The 26750-nt window shown below is 60.4% G+C and overlaps 3 protein-coding genes across 8 annotated transcripts; 1 reads left to right on the top strand and 2 right to left on the bottom strand.

The window, feature by feature from the left end:
• Positions 1–293: 293 nt before the first annotated feature.
• On the top strand, positions 294–11832 carry R3HCC1L (R3H domain and coiled-coil containing 1 like). Of its 4 annotated transcripts, none has more exons than XM_021536424.2 (7): positions 294–380; positions 5380–6887; positions 10396–10571; positions 10683–10753; positions 10867–10962; positions 11121–11261; positions 11410–11832. In XM_021536424.2, exons 2-7 carry the CDS (start codon positions 5394–5396, stop codon positions 11463–11465), a joined length of 2034 nt encoding a protein of 677 aa, XP_021392099.2. In that variant the 5' UTR covers positions 294–380; positions 5380–5393; the 3' UTR covers positions 11466–11832. The 4 variants fall into 4 exon arrangements, with proteins under 4 accessions (XP_021392099.2, XP_077640784.1, XP_021392098.2 ...); XM_021536423.2 differs by having other exon boundaries at positions 298–348; XM_021536425.2 differs by lacking the exon at positions 294–380 and adding an exon at positions 393–430.
• Positions 11833–13673: 1841 nt separating this feature from the next.
• Positions 13674–18706, bottom strand: LOXL4 (lysyl oxidase like 4). 3 transcript variants are annotated; one of them, XM_077784484.1, is made up of 15 exons: positions 18405–18706; positions 18099–18277; positions 18038–18040; positions 17738–17949; positions 17182–17220; positions 16850–17060; positions 16527–16710; positions 16106–16260; positions 15611–15778; positions 15239–15401; positions 14870–15113; positions 14484–14599; positions 14255–14391; positions 13961–14072; positions 13674–13836 (listed from the first exon to the last, which is right to left on the bottom strand). In XM_077784484.1, the coding sequence occupies exons 1-15, from the start codon at positions 18679–18681 to the stop codon at positions 13766–13768; spliced, it is 2271 nt and encodes a 756-aa protein (XP_077640610.1). In that variant the 5' UTR covers positions 18682–18706; the 3' UTR covers positions 13674–13765. The 3 variants fall into 3 exon arrangements, with proteins under 3 accessions (XP_077640610.1, XP_077640609.1, XP_021391928.1); XM_077784483.1 differs by lacking the exon at positions 18038–18040 and having other exon boundaries at positions 16835–17060; XM_021536253.3 differs by lacking the exon at positions 18038–18040.
• Positions 18707–21549: 2843 nt separating this feature from the next.
• Positions 21550–26193, bottom strand: PYROXD2 (pyridine nucleotide-disulphide oxidoreductase domain 2). The gene is given in 16 exon segments (XM_031505140.2): positions 21550–21944; positions 22048–22168; positions 22268–22378; positions 22495–22649; positions 22778–22934; positions 23045–23117; positions 23218–23352; positions 23445–23586; positions 23996–24093; positions 24204–24265; positions 24482–24635; positions 24779–24925; positions 25045–25118; positions 25198–25291; positions 25519–25538; positions 25957–26193. Coding segments are annotated over 16 exon segments (1851 nt in total). The 5' UTR covers positions 26135–26193; the 3' UTR covers positions 21550–21814.
• Between the last annotated feature and the right edge of the window lie 557 nt (positions 26194–26750).

Here is a 26750-nt window from a genome sequence, read left to right as displayed (position 1 = left end):
CGCTGTGTCCGCCAGCATCCCAGCCACGGAGCCCCCTTCCTGCGGCTGCCGGGGAAGGACGGCCCGCCGCGGCGCCGCGGAGCGCGGTGCGCGGCGGCGGCGGGGAGGAGCGGCGGCCGGGCACGGTGCTCCGCGGCGGGGAGGAGCGGCGGCCGGGGCCCGGGGCGGGGAGGAGCGGCGGCCGGGCACGGCGCTCCGCGGCGGGGAGGAGCGGCGGCCGGGGCCCGGGGCGGGGCGGGGCCGCGCTACAGGTCCCGCACTACAGGTCCCGGCGCTCCCCACGGCGGGGCGGGCTCGGCGCGGCGGAAGCGGCGGCGCGGAGCGACGGGGGACCCGGCGCGGGCACTGGTAACGGCGGCGGCCCGGCCCGGCACGGCCCGGTACGGCCCGGCACGGCGCGGCGCTCGGTACCGGGGCACAGCGGCCCGGGGTGCGCACCCTGCCCGGTCCCGGCGCTGCCCCGCTCTCCCTCACCCTGGTGTCCCAGCCTTGGTCCTTACTCCCCGTCCCAGCCCTGGTCGTTATCCCTGTCCCAGCCCTGTCCCCCTGCCCTGCTCCCCTCGCCCTGTCCAAGCCCTGGTCCCCAGCTGAAGTCCGAGCTCCCCAGTCCGCTGGCAGGATACGCGGGCAGGGGCACACTGCAGACCCCACAGCTCTCCCCACCACAGTCACAGGGCGATGTGTCAGCCCTCGAGTGCGGGGGAGCTACACGGATTCCTGGGTGCTCGCTATGCCAGTCTGCCGGGCCTTGTAAAACGTGTCTGGTGCTCACACGTGCTGGACACTGCTTTTCATGGCTGCTTGCAGGCCCCTGGCATCCTCGTGTATCCTTCCCACCACCTGCGAGGTTCTGTGTGCTGCCTGCTCTGCGGCTGGCACAGCCCTAGAGTGGCCCATGGCACCATGCTGGTGACCAGATACGCCTCTTGCACATTTTGGGGTGGTCATCCCAGTCATTTGCTTTCTGGTGTATGTGTATTGTAAGGTTCTGGGCCTTGCCTTTCAGGCTGCTCTTGCTCCCTGAGTAGCTACTTTGGGTTATTTTAACTTCATTTTCCCAGGCTGGGTCTTGCTTTGTTTCCTGCTTACATTTCTTGGATCCTTTCAACCGTGTCTTTCTGCATGGTGTTTGCAACAGCTCACTGCTCAGTATCATCTAATGACAATTCATTATTCAAGTAGAAGTTTGAGAGATGCTGTAAAACGAGACCCTGAAGTTCAGCTAAGTATCAAAAAACTTTGCCCAGTGATTCTTCTGAAATAACTTCTCTGGGCAAGCCAGTGTCCATCATTCATTGTACAGGTATGCAGGCTCCTTTAACTGCCAGTTTTGTTCTGCACTGGGGATAGGAACAGGGTTTATCCTGTTCTCAGCTCTGGTTGTGTTGTCCTTTCTTGCAGAGAAAATTGTGTCTTGTTTGTTCTACCCATCAGCAGGGCCCTGGTTTCTCCTTGGCAGTGTGTGTCAGCAGGTTAATAGGTTCATCTCCACACTGGCCAGGCTGGCCAGGTGACTGTGTCTGTGTGGACATGCTGTTTTTGCTTTTGCTGCAGCTGTTTTTGCAAGGCCTCTGCCTCATTGGCATTTTTCTGTTTAAAAACAGTGATTTTTTTCCCTTTTGAGTCATCTTTATTTTTGAGACATCATTAATTTTCTCTCCCTCCTTGTTTATTAATAGATCTTTTCACTTTTGTGCTGATGCTGCCTGGTTATATTTGTAAAGTCCTTTGTATTCCCCTTTGCATTCTGGCTGTTAACTCCTTCTGCTGGTTTGTTGTCCCTTTCCTCTCCGGTGCCCCCCTGCAGCTGTGAGGGGACACTATTGACTTTCAAATCCTCTTTCTGTCTGGAATGTTCCCCTTCTCTTGTTCCAGGTATCTCCTAAGAGCATCTGTTCCAGGTGTCTCCTAAGAGTATTGCAAGTGAAAGGCACGATTGAAATCTCTCTCAGTGCCTTTGATGCTTTTGCCACCTCCTCACACAGCCAGTGTTTGCTGTGGCTGCTGGAGAGCTCTTTCTCCTGGCAGCAGGGGACAGGAGGTCTTAAAGCCTGCGGGGCTGCAGGCAGGAGTTGGATGGAATGCAGCTCTTTGCTCCTTGAATGCTTTGCGTTGCCTTGTACCAGTGGCTGTGTTCATGCCTTTGCTCTGTCTCCACCAGGAATCCGGGTCCTTTCCTGCCCCCTTTGGCCACTGTTGAGCCAGGTGGCCTAGGCTGGAGCTCTGCTGAGAGCAGGAGAGCTGCAAGGTAGCCAAGACCTTTGACAGTCCTTGTCTGGGCTGCCAGGGGCTGGTGTTATGCAGTTGGTAAGTGTGCCATGACACGTGCCTGGCATGGGATGAGTCCTGCAAGTGGCAGGTTCCCCAGTGGAGCGGTTTAGAATCTCCTTGTACCTGCATTTTTATAATCTTGTTATTGTAGGTTTTTTTTTCCCCTTCAAAGAGCTCAATCTGCTGCAGGCTGTAAAAAGTGACATTGTGGTGTGCAAGCTGCATGCCAAGGCTGCGTGAGGTCCCCCAAGGCTCCTGGTCCCCCAGTATTGCCATCCCTATTCACTGTCAAGGCTTTAAGGTTATCTACTCTATTGATGGGAATATGGATTGAGTGGAATTAGAAACCTCGAAGTCTAAAAATACAGCTCCCTGCCAGGAAATGCAGCAGCCTGCTGAGAGGGTGCTGTGTGGCACTGAGACTTCTCCAGGAACTGGCATGTTCCACATGAGCACCACAGCCCAGCATCCGTGCCTGTTCCCAGATTCCCTGAGCAGGACTGTGGCTGGCTTGCTCTTGTTTGTGGGGTACTTTACTTGACAGGATGGGGAGAAATTGGGGAGAAAACACTGCCCATGTGTGCTGCAGATGTTCACTAGAGGACAGGCTGGCACCTGACTGGGCAGCTCGCTGAGACCTCACCAACACCATGAGCACAAGCTCCCCATGAGCAGGGTATTCCTGGGAACAATGTGAGAGGAGCCTGTGCCTTCAGGGAGCTCTGGCTGCCTCGTGGCTGATGATCCAGCAGCCTCCTGGCCATGCTGGGCTGTGCTGTGCTGGGCTGGTGGGCTTTATGTGGCAGACAGCTGGGCAGCACTCCCATCACCACTTTACCATGGTGCCATGGCCTTTTCCTGCTTGGTGCCAGAGTGCTGAGTTGTTTTGCTAGGCAGGTCCATAAAACATCTGGGGCAGCATAGGCCTTTTTGGGGATGCACTGCTTGTTGCTGCCTGTGTTTGTGGGGAAGGCTTGGTCCCAAACTCTGGAAGTGGTAGGGTTGTCCTGCCTAGCGTAGTGTGAATGAGACCCAAAGCCAGGGCTGTTGCTCTGCCTCCCAGAGCATGAAATTAGTCGGTGCTGACCCGTGGCTGTAGCATTGATGAAGTGTTTGATAGGCTGGGGGCAGGAGCTGTGCTGCCCTGTGGGGAAAAAACAAAGCGCTGTGGCATCCCTGCCAGTGTGGGTCATCTGCCACCTTGCCGTGCTTCTTCCCAGGATGCAGGAATCAGCTCTTCCCCAGCAGTGTGTGGCAGGCAGAGGCAAAGCTGTGCAGGGAGAGGATGCTCCCAGCACCAGCCGTCTGGTTAATGCTGCACCATCTGCTTTGGAGGGTGAGGCAAGGTGAATGGCAAGTTTTTGAGGAGCCCATAAATCCTATGTGCAAAGGCTCTTGGAGGTGACATGGGACCTGCATGGAGCAATGCTGCTTCTGGTTGCTCCCCATGCTGGGAACTGTCAGGAAGGAGAGCCTGGGGAGATCACTGACCCCCACAAGACATTCAGCAATGAGCCATGGCCGAGGACTCTTGGGCTTGGCTGGGAAAAGCCCTTCAGCAGAACATGCTTCGGTGCAGTTGGGAGCTGTCTGTGGTTGGAAGTGGTGGTGCCGGGGGGCTTCCAGTGCCCCCTCCCCTCTGGCACCCAGCTGCCACTCGGTGAGAAAATGTATAATGCCTCAGTGTTGAAAAATGACTACTCCAGTCCTTGGAAGGTTTGTAGGATATGTTCCTTTCTTGCGGTCGATAAAGATAAAGGGGATCGTTCTGCTGGCAAAATTAGTGTATCAAAGATGGGGGGGGGAAATGACAAGAGCTACAGAGACAGAAAAATGGTTGGGGCAGCCCTGGGATGGTGCTCAGCATGACCGCGGCACCCGTGCCTGCCCCTCATGTTCCTGCCCACCTTTGCAGCATGAGGGGCAGGCACAGGCACCGCGGTCATGCTAGGGGTACTGCCCTGCTGGGCTCTTCCAGTGGTTTCCAGTGAGCCATGAGAGACTCGTCCATCATGCCGAGGCAACGGTCTGTCCATCCATCAGGAAGAGGGGATGATGCCGTGTGGCATGGGCAGCCCCAGCCACTTTCCAGCCAGTGGTTGGCCTCCCCTCGCCTTCCCGGCACCACTGCTGGCTGCTGGTGAGGGGCCACGGAGAGCGTTCGCGCCTCGGGCAGGGGCGGCATGGAGGGGAGCTAATGTACCGGAGGTGCCTCGGAAATGAGAGCCTTGGATGGGTTCCTGGCCCTATTGATCTGCCGGCAGTTTATGCATCCTGACATTCATAATCTCGGTCGGCGCTGATGGTCCAGATTAATGGGCCCAGGGGCTGTCCATCCGTCACTTCACATTAATTACTGAAGAGGTGTTTTTCCAGTGATTTACCTGACAGCGGCCTGTGATGAATCCCCCTAAACGGAGTGGGCAGTGATTAATCATGGAGCCCCAGCCCAGCCCCACTCTGCCTTCCCCTCAACCACAGTGCAGCCCCCCACACCATCCGTCTCCATAACCCTGTCTGATGCATATTTATAGGGGCAGGGGGCCTGGCCGCTTGTGGTGTGCCTGCTTCTGCCAAAGATGATGAAAAATAAATCTCTGTTGGGACAGGCCAGCAGGTGAGCAGGGCTGCATCATGCCATGGTCCCGCGCCAGGGTATCCCTGCGCTGGGGTTTGCTTTCTGTTGTTCTGTGGCTGCCTCAGGCTTCTCTGTGGTTTTTGATGGCTGAGTAGTGCATGGTCTCAGAGTTCTGCTTCAGCTGCAGCATCTGCTAGTCCCTTTGGCCTGCAGGTCCCAGGTAGCAGCTGCCGGAGCGGAGCAGGTGCCCCAGTGATTCTGTCAGGATTTCCCTGCTTCCCCCAAGCTGGATGTGCCCCACAAGGGCTGTAGGGCTGTGGGGTGCTCCGGGCCCCAAACCCTGTCTGCAGATACGCTGCTGTGGGGCCGTGCTGGGGCTCCACAATCCATCACTGTGCGCCAGTTGCTGAGGGAGCAGGGCTGGGTGCTGGGACCTGACTCAGGGACCTGGGAATTGAGCCCCGCTGTGCGCTCAGCTGTGGGGCTGTGGGGCTGCGGGCGGGACAGTGACGCTGTTCTCTCCTTGGCAGGCACTGGTGGCACCATGCAGCAGGAGGTGGAGGGCAGCCGGGCACGCCGCAGGAAGCCCGACATGGCGCTCTACGTGCCCAAAGCGCGGCGGGAGAGAGAGGCACAGGCGGCAGGAGACACACGGGCTGGGCACCGCCGGGAGCCTGAGAACCACCTCCGGGAGCCTGAGAACCACCGCCGGGAGCCTGAGAACCACCGCCGGGACCCCGAGAACCACCGCCGGGAGCCTGAGAACCACCGCCTGGGGCAGGACTCTGGCTGGGCCAGTGGCGAGGGGCAGAGGAGAAGCCCCCGTGTCAGAACACAGGCAGGCAGAGTGGCAAGGAGGGAGAACAAGGTGGATGCCGGCCCAAAGGTGCTGCGGACAGCCTCTGCCAGGCAGAGCCATAGGACGAGAGGCAGCTGCCCTAAGGCACTGGAAAGCCTGGAGGCATCACCCAACATGTGTGAGCCGTGCCCAGATCTAGCTGTTGCTCAGCCCTGGGACAGGCAGGACAAAGCATCTCATGAAGAACCTGGAGAGCTCAGCCATGACCACAGGATAAGGACTGAGCCTGACCCTCCATCCCCACAGAATGCCCAGGCTGGAGATGTGAAGGCTACCCCCGAGCCTGAGGGTGACCCCACTAGCCCAACACCCGCTGCTAGCCCAACAATGGTTTGTCAGACAGGCCTGAGTGGCATATTGGAGCATTTGGAAGACAGCACTCTAGATCCAGCTGGGTGCCTCTCCCAAAGCCTGGGAGAGGCTGTCCTGCAGTCTGCAGGGGTGGGCAACCATGGAAGGGTGCCCCAGTTGGAGGGGGAGACAATGGGTACGAAAGCCTGGGAGGAGGAGAGAGAGGAGGAGAGGTCTCTCCTGGCAGAACAGAGCAAGGCTTGTGCCACTGGGGTGCCAGAGGAAGAGGAGACGTGTGAAGGCAGAGCTGAGCTTCCTGGGGAGAGCACCTTGTGTGCAACAGGAGCCAGCTGTGAACCTGTGTTCCTGAGGGGCAGCACGGGCGATGTTCCAGTGCTCCCAGGGGAGAGCACTCCACAGCAGGGCATGGGCAGCCCGTCCCAGCTCCCGCCTGTCATGGAGGAGAGCGCTGCTGGTGCTGGGGATCCCAGTGGGGAGGGTGACCTGGTGCCTGCTGTAGTGGAAGCAGGCAGCACTTCTGCCTGCACAGATAGCAGTGCTGGAGCTGAGAGCAGCCCGTGGGAGGGAGCATCTCTGGAAAGCTGTGAGCCCCTGGTGCCCCTAGAGCAGCTGTGCCACGGCATGGAGGGGATCTCACCTGTGTCCTGGGCCAAGGAGCTGGCAAGGCCAGATGAGGATGTGGGCTCACTGCAGAGGCAGCTGGAGGCTGAGAAAGAAGAGGGAGGTCTCCACAGCAGCTCCCCTAAGGAAGGACAGACCAGTGCCGGTGCTGAAACCCTGAGCCAGACCAGCCCAGGTGCTGAGGAGAGCTGGGATGTGCTGTTCAATGATGATGGGGACTGCCTGGACCCACGCCTGCTGGAGGAGGTACTTCTGCAAGCCAGTGTTTGTGGGCATTGGCAGGGATGTGGGGGATGTCTGTTCCTGTGTTCTCTGAGGTGGGTACATGGGGTGGGTGGGCTGCACCCAGGGCATGGTCAGCCTAGCTGGCTGTGCTGTCTGCACTTAGAGCCAGCCTTCCCCTGTGCTGCTGAAACATCTGGGATCTCCATCTTCCCCATCTGTCCCACCCCATCCTGCGTTGCTGTGGAACACTAGGGTGATCATCCCTCTGTAGCACATAAAGTGTGCCCAGTAAAACCTGCTGAGGTGATTTAAACTGCAGCTGCACCCTCATGAAACCAGGGCAGGTGATAAAGAAATGGGCTGAGGTGTATGGGATCCCGCTGAAACAGCAATGGATGTTTCCTTGAAACTATGGCTTCTTAATCAGCTGTGGCTCATTGCCATTCCCTCCTGCACACATGCTGCTGAATTTACTACAGTTGGCTGCTTAGTGCCAGGACCCACACGGTTTTGCTGCCATCCACGAGGAAAGCTTGGCTCCTGCAGCAAGGCTGGATATCCCTTATTGCATTTTAAATCAGTAGCATCAAACTGGTAATTTTCTAAATGACGTTAATGTACCTGAGGAAACAAACAATGTTAATATTGTTACATCCAGAGTCTGCCTACCCCTGGCTTGGAAGCAGGGTGTGAAGTGATGGGTGGTACCTTGATAACAGCATCTGTGAAGGGATCAGATTAACTCAAGAGTACTCTTACTGAGGGGCACAGATCCCACCTTGTCTGCAAGGCTTTACTTGGGCTGATGAGTCCTCTTGGAGCCTGGCATGGTGCTGAGATGGTGGGACACAAAGGGCTCACATTTGGGGAGATGTAGAAGGGCGTTGGGTATTCCCATCCTTGCGTGGCTGTGCTCCCCTGAGCCACTGTCCCTCACCCTCCAGACTGGAGATTGTGGTGAGTGCTGGTGTGAGGAGGACAGCACTGCTGCTCTGAGGCAGCTGGTGCAGGTGGCATTGGCTTTCTGTGGGCTGATGCCATGGGCATGGCTCGCCCTTGGGGGAGGACGGTCAGGGAGGATCCCTGTTACGGTGTGGCCATAGGATGCTGTGGGCAGGGTTGTGTTGTGCAGTACAGGTTCTCACTCCAAGGAGTACCTGTATTGGCTCCCCTACGCACGAGCTCTGAGACAAGTTTGAGCTTTCCAGGGAGCTTCCCAAAATGGGTGAAAAAGAACCTGAAATAGGGATTTATCAAAAGTTGCCATCTTTTTTCCCTTGCAGATTCCTTCATGGCCCCTCCTGAGCCCTCTGAACTCCCAGCAGGTGGATGTAGCTGCCTGGGGAGGGCGCAGGCTCTTGTGAAGATGGAGCTGTTGTTAATTAACATAAAGAACGGGAAAATTAGTAATGTTTTCCTCAAAACCGAATCCTTATGCAATGCAGATAGCTGGCAGAGAGCAAGATTTATGATGTTCTGTGTGGAGGAGAGATTTCTGATAGCGGATGGCTCTTTAATCTAGCAGGAAAAAAACACCGTAGTGAGCACCATTGGCTGGAAGCTGAAACCAGACAAATTCAGAGTAGAAATCAGTTTGAACACAGAGTAATTAAGCACTGTGACCATTTCTGTGCAGGCTCTGTGGGCTCTCCATCAGGCAGTATGGCATGGCAGGGGCTGCGATGCGTGCGTGCGTGCCCAGGGCTGTGGTGTAAGCCAGCAGCCACAGACCCCTCTGACAGGCGTGTGTCTTCAGAGAGCAGCGAGATGTGATGGACAGGCGTCATTTTCCCTGTCATCTGTCTGTCCATCGATCAGCGAACCCTCCCCAGGGTGCCTGCCGTGGCTGGGGACCTCACCACGGCTCGCACTCCCTGCCCTGCCCCATGGCTGGAGCTGTGGCTCGCTGTGTGCTGGGCTGGCAGGGCTGCAGGACCTGTTGAGCCGTGCCTGCCGCCAGACGGCTCCTGTCCTTCCTGCCCCGCCACACTTGGTGATTTGTGAAGGTCAAGGGCTGCTCTGGCACTCTGTGCTCCTGCTCTCTAATCATCTTCCCAGTGCCTGGCACTACCTGAGTGCTCTGCTCCCTCAAGCAGCACTACAGGGCTTAATCCTGCCTGGGAATGGCTCCCTGGCTTCCCCCGAGCAGGTGCTTGGTGCCTGATGAGCGTGCTGCCCTGTGCAGGGGTGATGGCAGGGCAGGAGGCTCTGCTGGCAGTGCTGGCTTGTCCCGTGAGCTCCATAACTCAGCTCTACCCTCCACCAGCATCCAGCCTCTATGGCAGCACCCCCTCACCTGCCATGAATTCATCTTCCCTGTAAAATTGTCGGAATGAGCACTTTTTATCGACTGAGCTGGCTGGGATTTATGGACTCTAACCTTGTAGTGGTGGTGTGCTCTGCTATGATCGCTTAGGGGATCGGGGTGGGAACCTGCCTGAGTTATGTACCCATTTCTTGTCATCAGGCCAGCCCCACGCTCCAGGGGGAACAGGGAGCTGTCAGTGGCTTTGGACTGCACCTGGCCTGGTGTCTCAGCTGAAGCAGGACAGTGAATCCCCTTGGCCACTGGCACGGCATGGTTTGGAAAGCACGGATTCAGCAAGCGATGCAGGGCAGCCCTGGGCAGAGCATGGTGCAGGGTGACCAGCTGGCACTGGCAATGCCGTGGGACAGAGGGAAATAGGGGCTGGCTGCACCCTTGTGTTGTGGCAGCGGGAGGCTGCTGCCTGTGTTTTGAAATAAAGGCTGAAAAATGCTCAAGGTAGAAAAGCTCTACAGCCCTCATCTTTTAGGGCTGGAGAAAGTGCTCCGCTGTGAGGTATTAAAGGTGCACAATCCATTTTATCAATAAGAAGGTTGAGAAGGGACTTGATTAACATTAGTAAGTGCTGTGATGGGGAGGAGACATGGGATTGGAGGTTCTTTAATACAGCGGAGAGGCAGAACAAGAACTGCTGGCTGGAAAGTGAAATCAGGCAAATTCAAATAAGAAATAAACCATACATTTCTAGGTGCACAGGTGATTAACCAGCAGAACTTGCTCCTCAGTGGAGCACTGTCTTTTTCATTTTGGCCTCTGGGGTGCTGATAGGCTGCTCTGGTGCATGTGCTGCATCCATGGTGTGCTGAGCCTGGTGCTTCCATGTGGCAGAGAGACATCAATCTTTCCTTCTGGCATTACTATCCTGCTCCTTGTTCTTCCCCTAAGGTATTTCAGGTCATCACATCACTGTGGAAGGAGGGGTTTGCTTGGAGATGCATGTGCTGTTTCACTCTTGCCATTCCTGCCATGTCCCTGACCTGGCCACAGAGTGTGGCAACTGAAGGGATGCTGGTAATGGGAAAAACAAGTGCATAGTGTGAAAACCCTGGTTGATAACTCCTAATTCTCAATGCCATTAATCCATCTGCAGTGCTGGGGTGCAGGGGCCTGGACAACTTTCTGGTGAGCACTTGATGGTTTGGGAACTGCTGTGAGGCTGGTGGGCGTGGGTTGCTCACTTCTGTGCCTCTCCTACTACTGCAGCTCTCAGGGGGTGAGAAGCACCAGGAGATCCAGCAGTCACCCCGCTTCAACTACTATGGGGCTGAACCTGCTGCTCCAGACATCAGCGATGATGAGCTGCCCCACGTCATCGAGATCTACGACTTCCCCTCGGATTTCCGCACCGAGGATCTGATGCGTGTCTTCTGCAGCTATCAGTGAGTCTGCCAGCACGCTGGCCCTGGTGCTGGGGTTCCCTGCCTGGGCTCTGTTCCAGATGGCTGCCCATCAGGTATCCCTGCCTCGCTGACCTTCCCTCTCTTTGGCAGGAAAAAAGGCTTTGATATTAAATGGGTGGATGATACGCACGCCCTGGGCATCTTCTCCAGCCCCATAACAGGTACTGCTCCTGGTTCAGCTGGGGATGGGCAGAGAGGAGGCATCACCCTCCCACAGCCAGATCCTGGGCACGGGGCTGACCCTGCACGTGGACGTGCTGCTCTCTCCCTGCAGCACGCGATGCCCTCAGCACCAAGCACCTGATGGTGAAGACACGCCCTCTGTCCCAGGGCACCCGTGCCTCTAAAGCCAAAGCCAGGGCATATGCTGGTGAGTGCTGCTGCCCTGTGCCAGCTTGTGCCATCGTGCTTGTGCTGCAGCATCATCCTGATTACTGGGGAGGGATGGGGCAGCTAGCGTGGCACCACAGCTGTGCCGGCCACCCTGTCCCTCCCAGAGTGCCCCACTTATGTCCCCCCTCTTCTCAGAGTACCTGCAGCCAGCCAAGGAGCGCCCTGAAACGTCAGCTGTCCTGGCCAGGCGGCTGGTGATCGGTGCCCTGGGGGTGCGGAGCAGGCAGACACCAGCCCAGCGAGATGCCGAGCGGAGGAAGCTGCAAGAAGCTCAAGGTGAGTTTTGGGTGCCTGGAGGGCCTTCCTCATGCATGCTCTGTCTCACAGGGTGCTGGGTGAGAGGGGCCTGCAGCAGGGTGGACTCCAGCCACTTCCACAGGGAGGTGGGGTGGTAGGTGTGGCATTGACCCTCTTGTCTCTGCAGAGAGGAAGCGCCTGGAGAACAAGCAGCGGGAGGATGCCTGGGAGGGCCGGGACTGAGCCAGGAGGCTGCACTTTCAGCCAATGTCCCTCTCTGCAGGCAGGCAGAGCACTCTGTGTCTCAGAACTGGGACAGATTCTGTACTGCATCCGGAAGCACTGGGCTGCTTCACCGAAAGGGCTGAGCAGCACGTGGGCTGGTTGGTGCTGTGAGGATGCTGTTGCTGTCAGGCAGCACTGCCCACCCTGCCCAGGGCAGAACCCCCAGGGCTGCCAGTCACAGCAGGAGCAACAGCAGGATGCAGGGAGCTCAGCAGAGAGCATGGGGGGCTGTGTGGGGTGGCCCTGGCCACCTGGAAGGGCCTTGTGAGTGAGAGTTTCTGTCCTTTATTTTGCTAATAAATGCCATTTATTTTGTTTGCCTGGGTGGTGGCTCCTCGTTCCCTTCATACCGGGGGAGGGTGTGCATGCCTGGGGCAGCTGCGCATGGTCCAGAGCCGCTGTGGGGATGTCCACCCCTCCCAGGTGCTGGGTGTCCCCAGAGGGTGTGGGGGATGTGCAGGCAGGAGGGATCGGGCAGGACGGCAGGCAGGAATGTGCTGGCAGGAACCCTGTTTACTTCCGCGGAGCAGCTGCAGCCCTGAACAGCGGGGCCCTTGTCAGAGCATGGGCAGGGCCATGTTCCCGGCCCCACATGGGGCTCTGATGTGGCCATGCTGCCAGCCATGGCAGGCTGGGGGCTTCCTGCCCTGCCCCGGGGTGGAGGCTGGTACCTGGGACCTGCCTTTGGCTCTGCTTTGCATCATCTCTCAGCACCTGACAAACAGCCCTGTGTGCCCCAGCACTCCCACCCTATAGCTCTGCAGACTGAGCTTTTGGGGCCTTTCACAGGAGGTGAGGATGGGGATGATGCTTTTCTGCCACCACTACCAGCAGTTTGCATGCTTTTGGTCGCTGAAGAGCTCATGTGGCTGCCCTGTGTCCCCTGGCTGTCCCCCAGCTTGGCGGCAGTGGAGCTGGTCATGACCCCGTGGTGGTGGCTGCCTGCCCCTGCACCGTCCCTGCCAGCTGGGAGCCATCTCGGCTGCTGCTCCCGGATGCTCGTGGCTTGGCTGGTGGAAATTTCAGGGAGCAAAACTGCTCTCATGTGGAAAACATCTTCCCCGCCATCCGGCATCCCTCAAAGCCCGAGCCTGGCCGAGTGAGCCTCCACCAGCACGTGCCTTGCCACGGTCTCTGGCCTCGGGCCCCTCCAGTGCATCACCACCATTGTCAGCAGCAACTCCACGTGCAGGGACCATCACGTGTGGGTGCAGCCTGACTTGTCCTGGGCTGAGGTGGGTGCTGACAGCCCCCCACCCTGGGCTGGTGCCTGCCAGTGAGGCAGGAATGGACAGAGGTGTGCCAGGAGAGGGGTGGCACTGCCCCGTGGCTGATGATCTGGGGAACAGACAGTACAGAGTGTGTTGGTGACATTCCCTTTTATTTCCTGTTGTAAGAAAAAAGATAGAAACCACGGGAGGTAAGAAACAGAGAGCAAGGGCACCATGTTCCCTGTGTCCCCACTCTGCCCAGGAGCAAGGGCTTTGAGGGACAGAGTGGCCCTACCACAGCTCCCATGTCTGGGAAGCTGCCAGGACAGCCTGGGAAAGCCCAGCATGTCAGCTGCATACACTGTGGCTGCTGGGCTGGCTGCCAACCCATGCTGCCACAGAGCTGGCTGGGTCTTTTTGCATGCACAGGGTTAGCCAGTTCAGGGCCAGGGTGTCCTGGCCCATGGGGACCACTGATGGCAATCCAGAGCTGCTTGATGACAGCCACGTGTAGACAGCAAGGGAGTTGGTGGCCCTGGGTGGGGACACATTCCCTAGACTTTTGTTCCCAGCTGGGGACTGGCTTCATGATCTTAATAGGAAAGAGTGCAGGGAAAGGAGGAGGTGATGGTGGGATTGATAAAGGAGTAGCCCCTCTTCCACAGCACAGCACCCTGCTCCCAGCTCCCAGAACCTTTATTGAAGACAGGACTGGTGCATGGATGGCTGGGGACTGTCCTGAGTCTGCTGGAGCATGGGGGACTGGGCAGGCTGAGGTAGTTGTCCTGGGGGGCCCTGGAGCTGTGGAGGTGAGGCCTGCTGCAGTACTTGGGCCACTCTTTCAAATCCCGCTGGCAGCGCGGGACTGGGCACCCCCAGGCACTCCCTGCCAGCCCTGGCGCTCATCTCCATCCTCTGCAGCAGCATCAATAAATACAAAAGTCTGCAAGTCCCTGAGCTCAGTCCGGTGCTGCCGGGGCACAGGGGCTGGGGTGTGGGAGTTGGACTCTGCCGTGGCGCTGCTGGGACCACGCTGATGCCAAAGGTTCACACGAGGTTGTTGGCCAGGCGCTCTCGTCTCTCCAGATCGCTCACCACGTCAGCACCGTAGGCATCACCTGGGAGAGCGATGATGTGGGGGTAGGTGCGTGTGTGGGGGGCACAAGAAACCTGTGGCACCCTCAGACTCATCACTTCCCTCACCCTGCCTGCCACAGCCCCTATGCTCCCATCCCTCCTTACTTGTGTGGCAGCCGTGCATCCAGACACGCTGCCCATCATACTTGCACTGGCACCTCATCACGTTGTTGGAGAAGTCCGACTCAGCCACCTCATGCTTGGGGTTCACGACCACCTGGGGAGGGCAAGGGGCAGGGCTGGGAGCACCTCTGCTATGCCCTGGCCAGGCACGGCTGTGGCATGCACAGCAGGGTACAGAGCAGCACCCTGATGTGCAGGGTGAGGGATGCTCATGGAGGGGACTCCCCAGCCCTGAGATCTGGTAGCTTGGTGTCCCCCAGCCCTCCATCCCCGTACCTGGAAGGTGTAGCTGCCCGGTGGCACATCGGTGATGTCAATCCACTGGCAGTCGATGTCATGGCGGTAGGTGTCCCAGCACCCCACACTCACCCCCTGCTCACCAAAGTTGGCACAGGCAAAGCGTCGCTGAAGACCTGCAGCAAGGAGGGGAGGTGAGGGAGGCACAGACAGAGCCTCTCTGGGGAGCAGAATGGGGCCCACTGTCAGCTCTGCAGCTAGCACCTACCTTCAGGGCAATTGGTGTCTTCCAGGCAAAAGCTGGCCTTGTGCCCCTCGGCCACCTTGGAGCCATTGAGCGTCAGCAGATCATAGTGGGTAAAGACCTCGATGCTGTGGAAGTGTCTGTGGGGACAGGGGCTGAGCACAGGACCAGTGCCTGGCCAGGGAGCATGTGGCTGGCCCAGGCAACCCCGGCAGATCTTCCGTCAGAGCAGCACCCAGGGGCTCAGCAAATTACAACTCTGAAGCCAAATAAAGCCGTAATGACAGTGCTGGCTCAGACGCTGTTAATTACCCCGGGTGGGACAGCCTCTTGGGGATGGGTGCCACCATGCCCTGCCTGGCCCAGGGAGAGGGCAGCTCCCTGCCAGCCCCTGCCTATGGGCCACTCACCGGTGGCACTGGTGCCAAGTCCAGGCATGACGCCCCATCCTCGGTCGGAAATCGGCTCTTCCCAGGTTGTGGATCTGGGAGGAGAAGCGAAGAAGGCGGCGGTGGCCATAGGGCCACTGCATGGTGTCAGCAGAGCGGGAGAGGCAGCGCTCCTCATGGGCACAGTACAGCAGCCCCAGGGGTCGGTCCTCCAGGTAGGCTGTCTCCTGCACCAGCTGGGCATTCATCACCAGGTCTGGGGCGTCTGGCACGGAGAGGATCAGCAGGGATTGAGAAGGTGATCCCCACCCTGCATAGCACCCCCTACTCTCCTACAGGAGAAGGGGGGTGCCCCCTCCCAGCAGTACCCCATGGGCTCCTGCTACTCACGGGCAGTGCAGGTGACCCCTGCTGAGAAGCGTCCCCCGCCGCTGGGGCAGTGGACAGGGCCATGGCGCTGGCACTGCTGGAGGGCCAGCTCGGTGCCGGCACAGCGCACCCCACTCATCACAACCTGGGTGGCATCGGGGCTGCCCGCCCAGTACCACGTCTCCTGAACAGAGGAGGAGCACAGTGCTTGGACAAGTCCTTGCAGCCCTTGCCAGCTCCCACCTGCCTCCCCTCCCTCTTCTCCTGCCTGAACACTGCCACCAGGATTTGTCCCCCCACCATCCCATCCCAGAGCCCCTGGCCACAGCATGCCCACGCTACCCATCCTGCAGGACCCCTGCAGTTCTGGCCCCAGGCTGGTACCCCACTCACCTGGAGGGCATGGCTGGCAAAGCCCAGCCCCAGCTGCCTGCAGACCACCATGGCCTCGTTCAGGCCCCACTGTGCACCACACACTGCACCCCACTGCAGTCGCCCCTGCACTGGCACCAGCACCTCCACCACGCCTTCCTCGGGGTTGCGGCCCCCAGCCAGCCGCACCTGTTGGCAGAGAGGCGCTGAACTAGAATGTGGCACAGACTGTCAGCTCTCCCACCCCATGCTGCAATGGGACAAGCAGCCCCACACATCCAGCTGAAACATCTCACTCATTTTCCTCTTCCTCCTTTCCTCCCTGCAAGACCAATTTGCCACCAGATCATCCTGCAGAACCCCATCAGGGTGCTGCTCTGTGTCCCCCCATCCCCTGGGTCACCCCAGGGCTGCTCTGATCATCCACACTGGGCATAGAGCTCGGGGAGCAGGGACTGTGCAATGGGGCTGGGGTTCAACAGGCCACCACACCCTGGGGAGGAGGCAGGGGCTCACCTGGCTCTTGAAGTCCATGTAGGGCATGTGGCAGCGGACGGCAGCGTCGGCCTCGTGCCGACACCCGCTCTGCTCAGCATCCTGGAAGCGACACTCGCCCAGGGAGCGCTCATGGCCAGTGCACTGTACGTTGCTCATATGGATGGGCCCCAGACCTAAAGCACAGGAAGGGTCAGTGCTTCCTGCTCCATGACCATCCTGGAGCAGGACCCTCATCCTCCTTCCCCTGATCTGGGCATTCTCTATTGAGAATGGGGCTACCCATGGCAGGAGCAATCATGTTAGCCTCATCCCAGAGCAGACTGGAGCTGCGTGAGCATCCCAGGATTCTCCAGCAGGACACATTAAACCAGTTGATTTCCCCATCATGCCCCTCCAAGCCCAGACGTTTCCCAAGTCCATGCTGTAACGCCTGCCTCACCTTGTCCCATCCGGGCTCCCACCAGGGCCTGCTTCGCTGTCCCATAGCCCAGCTGCCGGCACACCACACTGGCTGCAGCCAGGTCCCACTGCTTGTCACACACGGTGCCCCACTGCCCGTGGAGTAGCACCTCCACCCGGCCCTCACCAGCATGGGTGCCCGCTCGCAGCCGCACTGGGAGCACCTGGGTACAGAGAGCAGCCAGTCAGCAACCCCAGGACACAGCCAGCCCCCTCCTCAAGTGCAAGTGGGGTGGCTGAGTGCTGCTCAGCCCTGGGACTCTCTGTTGGTGGGAGAGGGTGTAGAACTCTGCAAGGGCTCACCTTTCCTGGGGCTGTCTTGTTCTTGCCCTTGCCCTTCTGGACAGCAGGGCCAGGGAGACAGCTGACGATGGCGTGCATGCCGTGGGGACAGGCGTGCTGGCGGGGGGCTGGTGGGGCCATCTGCACAGGGCAGCGGGCCAGGTGGGGCTCTGAGCCCTGACACCGCACCTTGTGCACCCAGAAGCTGTTCTTCTGGATGAAGGTCTTCAGGCTGCCAAGGCAGAGGAGCAGGGCCAGGGTCAGCTCGGTGCCAGGGACTCTCCCCCACCCAGTGCTCATGATGTGTGCCCATTCAAGGTGCCCTGCCCCCCATGCACAGTGCTGAGTCCTACCTGGAGTTGGGGTCCTTCAGCTTCCTGTTCCAGAGCTTTCTGTGGGTGTACAGAGCCAGGAGGTAAGGGAGCATGCTGACACTACCCAACTCTGAAGCCCCTGCCCCATCATTTCTGCCTTCCTCATTGGGAGATACGTCATACTCTCTCCCCAGTGGCAATTACTGTGCCAAGCCCGTCTATACCATGTGTCCCAGCGGGACTGTGTGACTCCTGGCACCGGTAGGGGCTCATTATGGGCTGTATTTATAGTTCCAGGCTGAGACGGGATGGGAGGAACCAAGGAACACTCATCTTTCCTCTCCTTTCTCCCACACTTTGCCAGTCATGATGGTGACCATCCCCAAAGACCTCTGGATGCTGCTGAATCCAACCCTGACCCTTGTCAAAGGCCCGAGAAGGGGATCCAGGCACGGCCAGGCCATACCAGCACCTCGCACACCCACCCATATGTGCAGCCCCTCTCTGACCACTCCTCCAGTCTCTCGTCCCCGTGTGTCCAGCCAGGCCCCTGCCCCTCATGCCCAGGTGCAGCGCGTGTCTCCCGCGTCCCTACCGGTAGAAGCTGGTGTTGATGTGCTTCTCCCGGGGGAAGCCCAGCATCCCGCAGACCACGCGGCTGTTGTTCCTGGTCCAGCTGGCATCACACACCTGCCTCCAGCGCCCGTTGTGCTTCACCTCCACAGCACCCTCCATCACTGGCATGCTCAGCTTGGCCCGTGCCAGGATGGGCTTGAGCCGCACCTCCTCCAGGGTTAGTCCCAACACCTGCCACAGCGGGCATGGGGTGGGTGTGGGGTTCCAGCATCGAGGGCAGAGTGTTCAGAAAAGGGGCCAGGGGAAGGATTAGTGGGACCTGCTCCAGGCACCCCAGTGTACCCTGCTGCCACAGGCGAATGCCATGGGTCCCCACTCACCTCTCCCAGGTGACCAGAGGTGGTAGCTGGGGGGGAGTTGCCAGGCAGGCGCTGTCCTGAGCACACCACACCAGCATCCTCGCCGTGGTGGCAGTCACTGATGCCCCAGCCATTGTGGACACACTCTGCCAGGGAGCCTTCGCTGCCCCCGCATCGCACGTTGTCCAACCAGATGGGGCCTGGGGACACAGCGGCATAGGCCCCATGCAGTGGTGCAGACAGCCCTGCGGGGAGGCTCCCACAGCCAGCGGGAAGCTCACTGCCCTCATCAGGACCCCCTGCCCCCATTCCCCACCTGCCCCCTACCTTCCCCTTGGCCGTAGGTGGCACTGTGGGTCCAGGTGATGGCTGCGGTGTAGCCCAGCTGTCGGCAGGCGACCGTGGCCGCGTGGAAGTCGAAACCGTCATCGCACACAGTGCCCCAGCGCCCCTGGTACAGCACCTCCAGCCGGCCTTCTCCAGCTGGGCCCCGCGGTCCCCCCAGCCGCAGCTGCACCGGGGCCAGCTCCTGCCTGCTGCAGGCCACCCAGCACAGCAACAGCACCAGCAAGATGTGATTTGTGCCAGTTGGCATCACCATCATGGTTCTATGAGTGGATACCTGGGGACAGACCAACAATGAGTCCTTGGGGATCAAGGAAGAATGGGGGTGCAGCTGCAGCCCCCCTCTGCTGCGGGAGCTGGGCAATGGTGGAGGGATCTTGTGCCCTCTTGCATGGCGGTGTCATCCCTGTCCCTGTGCTGTGGGGGATGCATGGGCTGGTCCCTGCCATACTCACAGCACACCACAGCCCTACACCCTTCACCAGGTCACCCAGCTCTGACACAGCCCTCCTGGGCACTCACAGCCATGGGCAGCCTCATGAACATTGCCCTCTTGTTGCTTCCTGTCTGCCCCATGTTTTGGGACATAGGTGACAGCCCCACAGAGCCCCCTTTCATCGTTCACCTGGATTCTCTACTGAAAACCAGGATTCCTCCCCATCTTGTACACAGCCCGGTCCCCGTCACCTCACCTCTTCCCCTGCATCCTCATTCAGAGCATCGGTGGGATTGCTGACCCCCCTCCAGGTACCCAGAACCCCCTCCCAGGGCCACCTCTGGCACTCACCCAGGCAAGGGATGGTGGTGCCGGACCGGCAGCGGTGCGGGACAGGCGGTGGAGAGGGACACGGTGGTGGCGAGTGGACGCAGCGGCAGCGCTGGCGGCAGTGGATCCCGCAGCTCCTGCCTCCCGCTGGGCACCGCCTGCAGCCGCTTTTATGGTGCGGCGGGATGGGCCGACCCGAGGGGGCCCCCCGCCTCCCCGCCTCTGGTCTGGAGCCCAGCCCTGCTCCCTGCCCACCCCCGGCCCTACTCTGCCTCACCGCACACTGGGGCAAACCCGTTCCTGTCCCAAACCATATCCTTTCCCGAGCCGGGAGGATCTGAGCTGTCCCGCACAGTCCCTACCTGCTGCGAGGCTGGACCTCCCCCGAGTCCAAACCCCTCGGTCAGGGATGCTCCTCTCCCTGGGCTGTCCCGCAGCCAGGCACAGCATGGTCTTTCTGGAGATGACGAACTGCTATGCCGGGGACACTCCTTGCAGCTTCCCACTCACGCAGTGGTCCAAGTGGGTGCACAGGCATAGGATGCTTGGAGGTGCTGCAGTGGGGCCAGGATTCGGGGGCACAAGGACCACGGCAGGGTATGGGACGGTACCATGAGCCCGGAGCACAATTCTCCCAGGGCTTGGGGCATCACCTATGCCATCCATAAACCAGGCTGGCTGTGGGGGTCCTCAGGCTCAGCCCCGTTCCGTGGGACGTGGAGACTGGTGATGCGAGCCCCCCCCCCCCCGCCCCGACTTGCCCCGGGAGCAACCTCCGGCTTGGGGTGCCGCCAGTCTCCGGGGCACCCTGCTGCCCACACGCCCGCCGTGCCCGCCGGGGATGGGGATAAACAGGAAACCCTGTGCCCCGGCCGTGCCCAGGGACCGGCCAGGAATGTGCCGGTGGCCACCGGACTGTTTGTTTGGAGTCAAAGCAGCCGGATCCTGCCGGGAGGAGCCAGGATCAACACGGCCGGGAATAGCCCGTGAGCTCATCGCCACGTCTCGCAAGGACCTACAGCACCTCTGGGTGTGCAGGGATGCACAACCCTGGGTCCCCCTCGCAGGGGACTCTCATCCCAGCCCTCTGCCTTGGCCGGGATCAGGGCAATGTCCTGAAGCCTCTGCTGCGAGATGAGTCATTGGCCAGCCCCAGAACGGAGGCCACGGAAAGCCCTGGGGAAGGGCAGGGTTGGGGCCAGCAGCGGAGCCCGTGACTCATTCGTCTCGACGTTTTGGAGATCAATTGCTTAAGTGTGAAGCCAGGAACCTCCCCCGAACTCCTCCCCCGGCAGATGCTGGCAGGGGCGCAGGGCAGGCGGGTGCTGGGTCCCGCTCCCAGCTCTGCCTCTGCTCCTGGGGACAGCAAGAAGAGAGAAGTGAGGGGGCTGCTGGGCTCTCCTGCCCCTGGGACCTGCCAGCCTCTTCTCGCAGCAGTACGGGCACTGTGTCCTGTCGCTCATGTGATCGTGGCGGGCTGGAGGTGTCCCCTTTTGCCCTGAGGTGACAGCCAACGAGCTCCTCATCTCCCTCGGGGCTCACTGGGTGCCAGCACCTGCAATCCCGGGCAGCCAGCGTCGGCAGCAGCTAAAAATACGCGGCCGGCAGCAGGGCACCCCTGCGCGGGAAGCTGTGGGCGGCGGGCGGCGTGCGGGGCTATTCTCAGAGGGCTGCGGGACTATTCCTGGCCGGTCAATATTGATTCAGCCAGCTCAGGTGCAGCAGCTCGCCCTGTCAGCACCGTATTTAGGGCCCGGCAGGAGGCGAGGCGGGCGGCTGAATCGGGAGCATTGTCTGGCGGAGGAAGAGGGCAGGGAGAGGATGTGAGCTCTGTAATCTGCAGCCAGCGGCTCCCGGCAGCAGCCCGGGCGAGGGGCACACCCCGAGCCTGCTGCGGCTGAGGAGTGGCCAGCACGGAACATCTGCCCGGGGGACGGGCCCAGAACACGTGCAGGCAGCTTCCGTCGGGAATAGGAGCGTGTGTGAGGCACGAGGGGACGGCTGCTGCTCCTGGCTCCTGTGGTTTCTGAGCTGCTGGGCACGTGTCTGCTGTACACACAGCCACCAAGAGCCGGGGACTGAGGACAGCTGGGGACTTCAGGTACCAAAGCAGTACCCAGGCAGGTCCCTGCTTGTTCTCAGGATGGTCTGGACCTGCCCGAAGCTGCGAAGCTCAATACAAACAGCCCTGCATGCATCTGACTCTGCATCAATGAGCAGAGGAGAGGATGAGGGGCTGTTTGTCCCTGTTCACTACTCTGAAATGTGCCTGTGCTCTCTGGCAACTCCCCCAAGGCTGCTTTACCAGCAAGTGTGGATAACACAGTAGGAGCTGCATGAGTTGCTCAAAAAAACAAAGTATGAGTGCTCATGACAGAGCCCAGGCCAGGGTTTATTTCCATGGGCACAGGCAGGAGCTGAGTGAGGCTTGCCGTGGTCATGCAGGGTCCAGGAGCCACTGGGGCAAGGCTGGGTTGTGGCAGGCTGGGAGCAGCCATCTGTTCAAGGTGATGGTAGCAGCTGTGAGCACAAGGGACCCTGCCAGCCTACACCCAGCTCTCAGATGCTGCTGCTGCCCTGAGGTACTGGAAAATCAAGTTGGGGATGGGCAGGGCTCTGCATGGCATCAGTAGGGCATGCTGCTGTTGCAACCCTGCGTTGGAGAAGTCAGTTTCACCAATCTCGTCAGAGATGCCTGAAATCCTTGATAGCCACCTGGGCGGCATTGCGTCCTGCTGCTCCCATCACTCCTCCTCCTGCAAGAAAGGAGAAATGGGGAATGCTGGTGTACCTCTTCCACATGCCCCTTTCTTCCTTCTGCAGGCCTCCATGAGGGTCCTAGCTCCCAGCTCTACTCACCAGGGTGGGCTCCACTTCCACACAGGTACAGGCCAGGAATTGGGGACCGGTAGCTAGAGTAGGATGGGGCTGGCCGGGCAAAGTACAGCTGGTCCAGAGACATGCCTCCATGGAAGATGTTCTGCCAAGAGAGCTTTGTGAGCTAGCTGTGCCTGGCCCAGGCCCGTGTGCGCACTAGCACTGGCACCAGAGTGATGCTCAGACTTGACACCCATGGTACCCACTCCACCAGGCAGCCCAAAGATCCTCTCCAGGTCTGGTGGCGTCAGGATGTCCCTGCCAATGACGGATGCCTTGAAGCCTGGGGCATAGTCTTCGATGCAGTCAAACACTGGAGAAAGATAGACTAGTGGTGGGCAGCCCGGGGGACATGGTAGCAAACCCCTGTGCAGCTCCAGGGCAGCTCTGCCCATGGGTGCTCCTGGGGTCTATGTGTGCATTTCGTACCCCTGTCTGCATATGCATTTCTGGCCTGCTCGTCCCAGGACCGACCGCCTGCCAGCATGGACGGGGTGTACTGCGTGAAGAGGGACACGACGTGGCAGCCTGGCGGGGCCAGCCCTGGGTCCAGCGCTGAGGGAATGCAGAGCTCGATCATGGGCCTGGGGGAGCAGTACACCAACTGGGCAGGCAGAGGGGGACCCGGCCATTGCACACCTCCTTCCCCAGCATGCTATGAGTGTCGTGTCCCTTCCCCAGTGCACCAAGGTGTGCCAGTACAGGCTCCTACCTGCTGGAGGGGTGCCCGTGGGCAGCCTCAGTGAATGCCTGATGCAGGAGCTGGGTGCCCTCGCAGTTGAGGTGTATGGAGCACTGGTGGTGGGGCAGGGGCCGGCCGTCGCGGGCATTGGGGGCAGCCAGGAAGCTGGGCAGCTGATCCACCGCCACTGGGCATGGAATGTGGAGATGGAGGAAGTGGAGTGCAGCCTCTTGCTGAGCCTGGCACCAATGTTCCTCCAGCAGGGATGGCAGTGGAAGTGTCCTTGCTGGTACCTACCGTTGATCTTGGTGACAGGTGAGCGTGTGTCAAGCTGCCTGATCCGCTGGACAAAATCCTTCGGCAGCTTCTCCTAGGGTGGGATATACCAGTGCAGAGGCTGGCTGTGAGAGGCAGTGAGAATGGGGCTATTCCAACATGCCAAGCCCCCACCAGGCCCATGCACTCCATACCTGAGGAATAAGTTCCAGAAAGGTGATTTGCGGAGAGGCATTGGACAGCACCAGTTTGCTCCTCACCTCTGTCCCATCCTGCAGCGCGACACCCTGCGCCTCCCCGTCACTGCCCAGCAGCACGTGGCACACTGCCTGGGCACGTACAGGGGACAAGACTTTACCGAGAGCATCCCTGCTGCCTGCGGGGATGGCCAAGCAGCTTCCCTGTCCCAGACACCCCGTACCTTCTCAGCAAAGATGTGGGCTCCCCGGGCAGTGGCTGCCTGGGCGATGGCCTGGGACAGGGCTCCCATGCCACCTGCCACGTAGCCCCAGGCCCCCCGCTGTCCCTCCAGCTCACCCATGACGTGGTGCAACAGCACATACCTGCGGTAGCAGGACCTCGAATTAGCTGCTGGCTGAGGGGATGGATCTGTCCCCTGCATGGGTAGTGAGGGTGGTGCCACAGCCCCCACATCCTCCCCATGGGACCATGCCACCTCATGGGATGTCAACTCAGTTACAGGGAGCACACACCAGCCAGGACTCAGCCCAGCCCGGGGCCAGAAGTGCCCAGACAGTGAAGGAATAAGTGGGGGCCGCTGAGCAGAGCCATATGGCAGGGCTGGGGGCAGCCCCTTGCCCAGCACCAACCCCTGAGGAACCCTCCCTGTGCAGGCAGTGGGAGGGAGAGGCGGGGGGCAGGGCATGGGGTACAGTTGTGCAGCAGAGCCAAGCACAGACTATGGCAGGAGGGGACAGTGCAGGCATGCGCCCCGGGGGAAGGGTCCCTCACCCACTGCCGGGGGTGTGTGGGCTGGTCATGGCTCCAATCACAGCATCAGTAGCCAGAGTTGCCTTCAGGGGTTCTGACTCAAACCAGTGATCCAGGATCTGGCCCAGGAAAAAGAGAGCATGCCAGACTTGGGGTGGGGAGCTGCCACAGCATCCTGGCAGTCAGGAGAGGCAGTGGGTATTTGCACACCAGCACTGCCAGCACGCACCTTGGAGATGGGAGCTGTGAGCACCTCGTAATAGTGGGGCAGCTGCCGCCCCAGTGCCAGCCCTGGGGGTGGAGAGGTGGTGTGAGACCTGCGTGGCTGTGCCAGGGCTGGCTACTGGTTCCCAGCTCAGTTTGGAGGTCAGTCAGTGGGACCAAGGTGAGCAAGCCCACCAGAGCCTGCCAGTCCAGACAGGGCTCCTGAGGAGGCTCTGCATTGCCCATCCCAGGTGCCGGCAAACACCCCTTTGCTGTTGGAGTTCCCTGGCATCCCAGATGTACCTGCCTGCAGCAAGGGCTTCAGGGTTCGCAGGTTCCTGAGCTGCTGGAGCAGGGAACCCTTTCCCAGGGCATATGTATCCACTGGAGGGGCATCCAGCAGTGGGTCGAGGGCCAACACCATGTGCCCCATGAACGCCTCATACTCAGGGTAGACCTGGAAGGAGACAGACGGTGGACAACAAGGACTGCACCATGGTGAGTGCAATGGATATTCCACCCAGGAGCCTCCCTGCCACTCCAGGGGTAGGGCAGCCCCTCGTGGGTTTTGTTGTGCCAGGTGCATGTCCCTGGTGGTACCTGGGCATCCTTCTGGGAGAACTGAGCAATCTGCTGCTGAGTCTGGGCCATGTCATGTCCCAGTAGAAGGGAGCGAGGGGGGCTCCTGTCCTCCAGCATTGGAGTGAAGGAGTAGGGGTCCCGTGGGAATACCCTCAGACCATGCCGCTGCAAGACAGGGATGTCCCCACTGCAGGACCCACTCTGCAGGGACAGCCTGGCAGCAGGGTCCCCCTGCTTGCATGCTGTGAGTTGCCAGCAGCCCAGCAAAGGGTGGGTGCCAGTACCTGCAGCTCCAGATCAGCATAGATTTGTGGTCGCAGCAGGCTGAGCAGATATGATGCCCGGGAGAACTTGAACCCTGGAACGTGTGGGGTGGTGGGGAATGTCCACCACCAGGGCTGGCCAGGGCCAGGGGGACAAGGGGCATGCCGGGGTACCTGGCACAATCTCCTCGGTGACGGCCGCGCCGCCCAGCACGTGGCGCTTCTCCAGCACAGCTGTGCGCAGCCCTGCCTGCTGCAGGTAGGCAGCCTGTGGGGAGCACGGCACACACTGCCCATCCCTCCAGCTGGGATGTCACTGCCAGTGTGAGCACCCTCTTGCACATGGTGCCCCCCTCACTAGGGAGGGCCTGTGGGAGCCCCAGTCCCATGGACACTGCCACCAAAGCCCTCCCTTGCTCACAGCACAGCCCCTTCCCAGTCACTTGCTGTGCCCTGTGGGTGGAGGACAGGCAGCACGCCGCTCTAGGTACTCACTGCCACCAGCCCGTTGTGCCCTGCAAGAAGAGAGATGAGCAGAGCCCAGTGTTAGTGATGGGCCCACAGCATAGGGCACCCTGCCGTGCCTGGGGCATGGGGCTCTCACAGCCACCCCAATAACAGGCTCCAGACACAGAGATACAGGTGACAAGGAGAATCCTCCCCCAGCCCTACAGCCCTAGTCCTAATGGTGCAACAGAGGAGGACAAAAGTGCTCAAGGCAGATGCTCCAACAGTACTCGGTATGCTGGGGGGCTGCAATTTGCGCCAGACCCCTGCGTCGTCCCAGGCACGAGCAGTCTGGAGGTTTGCAATGCGTCCAGCACTACTGTGGTCCCCACCCAGCTGCTCCTGTGCTACCTGCCCTGCGGGGAGGGCAGATGTGGGTCCCCACCGGCTGCCCGCAGCTCGACTCTTGCTCCCTTGCTCCGTTACCTGCGCCGATCACCACCGCATCGTATTCGAGCTGCAGCTGGGCTGCAGCCCCGGCACGGGCCAGACGCGCTGCTGGCGGCCCCAGGGACAGACGGCGGCGCTGCGGCCGGCGGGACGAGCAGAGCCGACTCAGCCTGCCCCGCAGCCCGGCTGCCACCGCCCCGCAGCCTCCGGCCATGGCCGCCCCGCGTCCGGCAGCCGCGACTTTGCTGTCCCGGCGGAACTTTTCCCAGGGCTTCCGGGCACGGGGAGGGGACGGGGGGCCAGGGCAGGGACCGCCTTGGGGAGGCGGAGAGGCCGGTCCGGAGCGGGGCGGGCGCCGAGCGCTGCCGGACCCTGGCGCAGCTCAGCCGGGGCCGGAGCGGAGCCGCAGCGCTGAGGAGGGGTCGGAGCCTGCCTGGGGCTCAGCAGCAGCTCCCCAGGCTGCACTTCAGGAGGGGCTGAGCAGGCTGGCGGGGGCCTGAGAACCCCCTCGCCCAGCTCCCGTTGTGCTCCGGGGATGAGCCAGAGGCACGTGGCTGGGCAGGACAGACGGAATTTGGACCCCAAGCGCAGCCCTGAAAGCAGCAGGAAAAGGGGCAGTTCGGGAATGTGCTCGGCTTTGAGTCCAGAACTACTGCTCAGCAGGGCAAATTCCAGCTCAGCAGGATGGGGCAAAGGCCCTGTCATGGTCCAGTGCTCTCTGAACTGCCGTCCCCAGCTCCAGCGAGTGGCATGGGAGCAACAAGGGGCAGCGGCTACCTGAGTCCCTCGGGGCTGGCCCCATTCCCAGCTGTACTTGAGGTTTGGAGTGC

Source organism: Lonchura striata, chromosome 7 (assembly GCF_046129695.1).
Source record: "Lonchura striata isolate bLonStr1 chromosome 7, bLonStr1.mat, whole genome shotgun sequence".
Lineage (NCBI taxonomy): Eukaryota > Metazoa > Chordata > Aves > Passeriformes > Estrildidae > Lonchura > Lonchura striata.
Note: the sequence above shows the minus strand (reverse complement) of the source record. Positions and strands in the feature narration are given on the sequence as shown.

What these genes read in the sequence shown, in the direction of transcription:
- LOXL4 (XM_077784483.1), bottom strand. Translation starts at nt 18,681, where the DNA reads ATGATGGTGATGCCAACTGGCACAAATCACATCTTGCTGGTGCTGTTG. An exon ending in AGGGGTCACCTGCACTGCCC is followed by an intron (nt 15,114 to 15,238) that starts GTGAGTAGCAGG and finishes TCTCCGTGCCAG; the next exon opens with ACGCCCCAGACCTGGTGATG. An exon ending in GATGCACGGCTGCCACACAA is followed by an intron (nt 13,837 to 13,960) that starts GTAAGGAGGGAT and finishes TCGCTCTCCCAG; the next exon opens with GTGATGCCTACGGTGCTGAC.
- R3HCC1L (XM_021536424.2), top strand. Translation starts at nt 5,394, where the DNA reads ATGCAGCAGGAGGTGGAGGGCAGCCGGGCACGCCGCAGGAAGCCCGAC. An exon ending in CGTGTCTTCTGCAGCTATCA is followed by an intron (nt 10,572 to 10,682) that starts GTGAGTCTGCCA and finishes TCTCTTTGGCAG; the next exon opens with GAAAAAAGGCTTTGATATTA. An exon ending in CTTCTCCAGCCCCATAACAG is followed by an intron (nt 10,754 to 10,866) that starts GTACTGCTCCTG and finishes CTCTCCCTGCAG; the next exon opens with CACGCGATGCCCTCAGCACC.